Source organism: Penaeus vannamei, chromosome 1, assembly GCF_042767895.1.
Source record: "Penaeus vannamei isolate JL-2024 chromosome 1, ASM4276789v1, whole genome shotgun sequence".
NCBI lineage: Eukaryota > Metazoa > Arthropoda > Malacostraca > Decapoda > Penaeidae > Penaeus > Penaeus vannamei.
Genome location: NC_091549.1, coordinates 54,357,173 through 54,359,672, shown reverse-complemented (window position 1 = coordinate 54,359,672; position 2,500 = coordinate 54,357,173). Strand labels below are relative to the sequence as shown.

The following is a 2,500-nucleotide window of genomic DNA, read 5'->3' as shown; positions in this document are numbered from 1 at the left end:
GAAATTAAAGCTAAACTTACGAAATCGTCTTTGAAGCTGTCTATACTCGCTGTGGCTCTTGTAGCAATATCCACAATGTACTTGGCCGTCTGCCTTCTTCCGTATTCACAGTCGCGTTTTGAGCCGAGGCCCCCTTGGGTCGCCGTCGAGACGAGGACCAGCGCCAGAAGTGTGCGTGCCGTCCAAGAGTCTGATGAAATGCATGCAAGTTTAATCATTAATTATACTTCCCATGAGATCACGCTGTTCTTGTTAGTATTACTTTTTACGATTTGTTTTTCCTTTGTAATGTTATTATACTGCATTTCAGGGTTATCCTTTCCCGAAAGCTAGACAGAAACAAACGCATGGCAGATAAAAAGTGCATAATTAGCTTACCTGCGGACAGCAACATGAAATATCTTTCCTATGTTATCTCACACATATGGCAATAAAATGTTTACAAATCCATTATCAGAGCTAAGGAAAACGATTATGACCAGCGCTACAAAAGTCACGTGAAATATATGTCCCCTTAACTCTAATTACACAAATCTACAATGATTTCACTCACACATCCTGTATCCGTTTATCTGTGAATTCGGCAGATATTAGGAATGAACTTGGTGGACGAGAAACCGTTGGGTGCCTGAGGGTGCCTAACACCTGCACTATCTCCTGCTTATATACCACGGGTCTGTGATAGCACTAAGGTAGTGTGACGTCAGCGCTGTACAAAGGTATTGAGGAAATCTGTCGGACTGGTTCACGACAGAACGTTCCCAGGGATATTGCATGTATTGCTCATGAGTTGATCCCTAAGATGATAAACTTAATACAGCAGATTAGTAAAATTATATCCTCTGCCAAAAGGCTAAAAAGAAGGAACTTTTACGGACACATACACACACTTTGGGACTGTAATTGAAGGCAATCAAGAGGCCACCCTCGTCACTGACACGACGAAGGAGATCGACGCTACATGAGGTCGGTCGAAGGCGCTCTCGTATCCGCTAGCAATAACTTATTATTATTATTTCTAGGGGGACCATTCGCTGTTTCTCATATTTTCATAAATCAATATATTTATCTCTTTTCCATCGGTTCGACAACGACTTTGGTTGCGTCGAAACTGCACATGACAGCTGCGTCGCTTCGAGGGAAAGCTCTTCGCTGGGCATCCAGGACTTACATTCTCTGGACATCCATCTCGCCGCAACGATCACGTACCCATGCCCTCAGATGCTGGCGCGGCAGAAGGGGCTTACACAATCCTTTTAATACCAACTGGCAGGACGCGTTTGGAGATTCCAGGCTTGCAGTCTCAACAGCAGAGACGTTCCGTGAGGTGCTGGGCGGATAAGCTCAAATAGAGACACAGATCCGCGAGTCTTCCGAGACACCTCCAAAGGAGCTATAAGGCGAACGCTTCATAGAGGTTTCCTTCTAATGAATCAGAATATATATATATATATATATATATATATATATATATATATATATATATATATATATATATATATATATATATATATATATATTTATATATATATATATATTTATATATATATATATTCACACACAAACATATACACATGTATATAGATCAATATATATATATATATATATATATATATATATATATATATATATATATATATATATATATATATATATATATATATATATATATATATATATATATATATATATATATATGCATTATACAGAAAGAGAGAGAGGGATATGCAGAGACATATAAAGATATAGATAGATATTAATAGATATATATACAGATACAGACAAACGTAGATACAAATGTATAGATGCAGATATAGAATGAGAGAGAAAGAGAGATAGATAGATAGATAGATATAGAGAGAGAGAGAGTGAGAGAGAGAGAAATAAAGATATAGACACCTATATACAAAGATAGATAGATAATTTGACAGAGACAAATATATCATCATCATCATCACTAGACCCGGAGCCCAATATGTCGTAAGGGCGTACATAAAATTCGAGTTTCAAAATGTGTTTCTTGATAGAATGAACAAGATTGACGACTATCTCCTCTCCAATATATATATATATATATATATATATATATATATATATATATATATATATATATATATATATATATATATATATATATATATTACCGAGACACCCCACCATATATAAATAATAATAACCAGTAATTACAAGATTTAACTTACTGCTTAACAACTCTGCCGAAATTATCATTATAAGCATAAACACACGAAATCCGATCATAGTATCCTGGGATCCTGTTTGCTGTCCTTAACAAAGTTCTCGATTATTCTTATGAAACGATATATTTAGTTTCCATGGACGAATTGGAGACAGCGGGATAGAGTAACATCAATCCAGAGATTTCATGGGAACGTTATGCACACATACAGGCGCGCACGCACATACACACAAACATATATGAAAATATGTGTATGTACACATACATACAAACATACGTACATAATTGATGCATATGTGTATA

The 2,500-nt window shown here is 36.0% G+C and overlaps 1 protein-coding gene across 1 annotated transcript in view; it reads right to left on the bottom strand.

Moving 5' to 3' along the window:
- The window catches only part of LOC113819941 (uncharacterized), a 1,432-nt gene extending 734 nt beyond the window's left edge, over positions 1 to 698 (bottom strand). Inside the window, exons 1-2 of the mRNA XM_027372181.2 lie at positions 554 to 698; positions 21 to 190 (exon numbers count right to left, since the gene is read on the bottom strand). Coding sequence (XP_027227982.2) covers positions 21 to 190; positions 554 to 557 — 174 coding nt within the window. The 5' untranslated portion in view covers positions 558 to 698. The remainder of the gene's footprint in view (positions 1 to 20; positions 191 to 553) is intronic.
- Between the last annotated feature and the right edge of the window lie 1,802 nt (positions 699 to 2,500).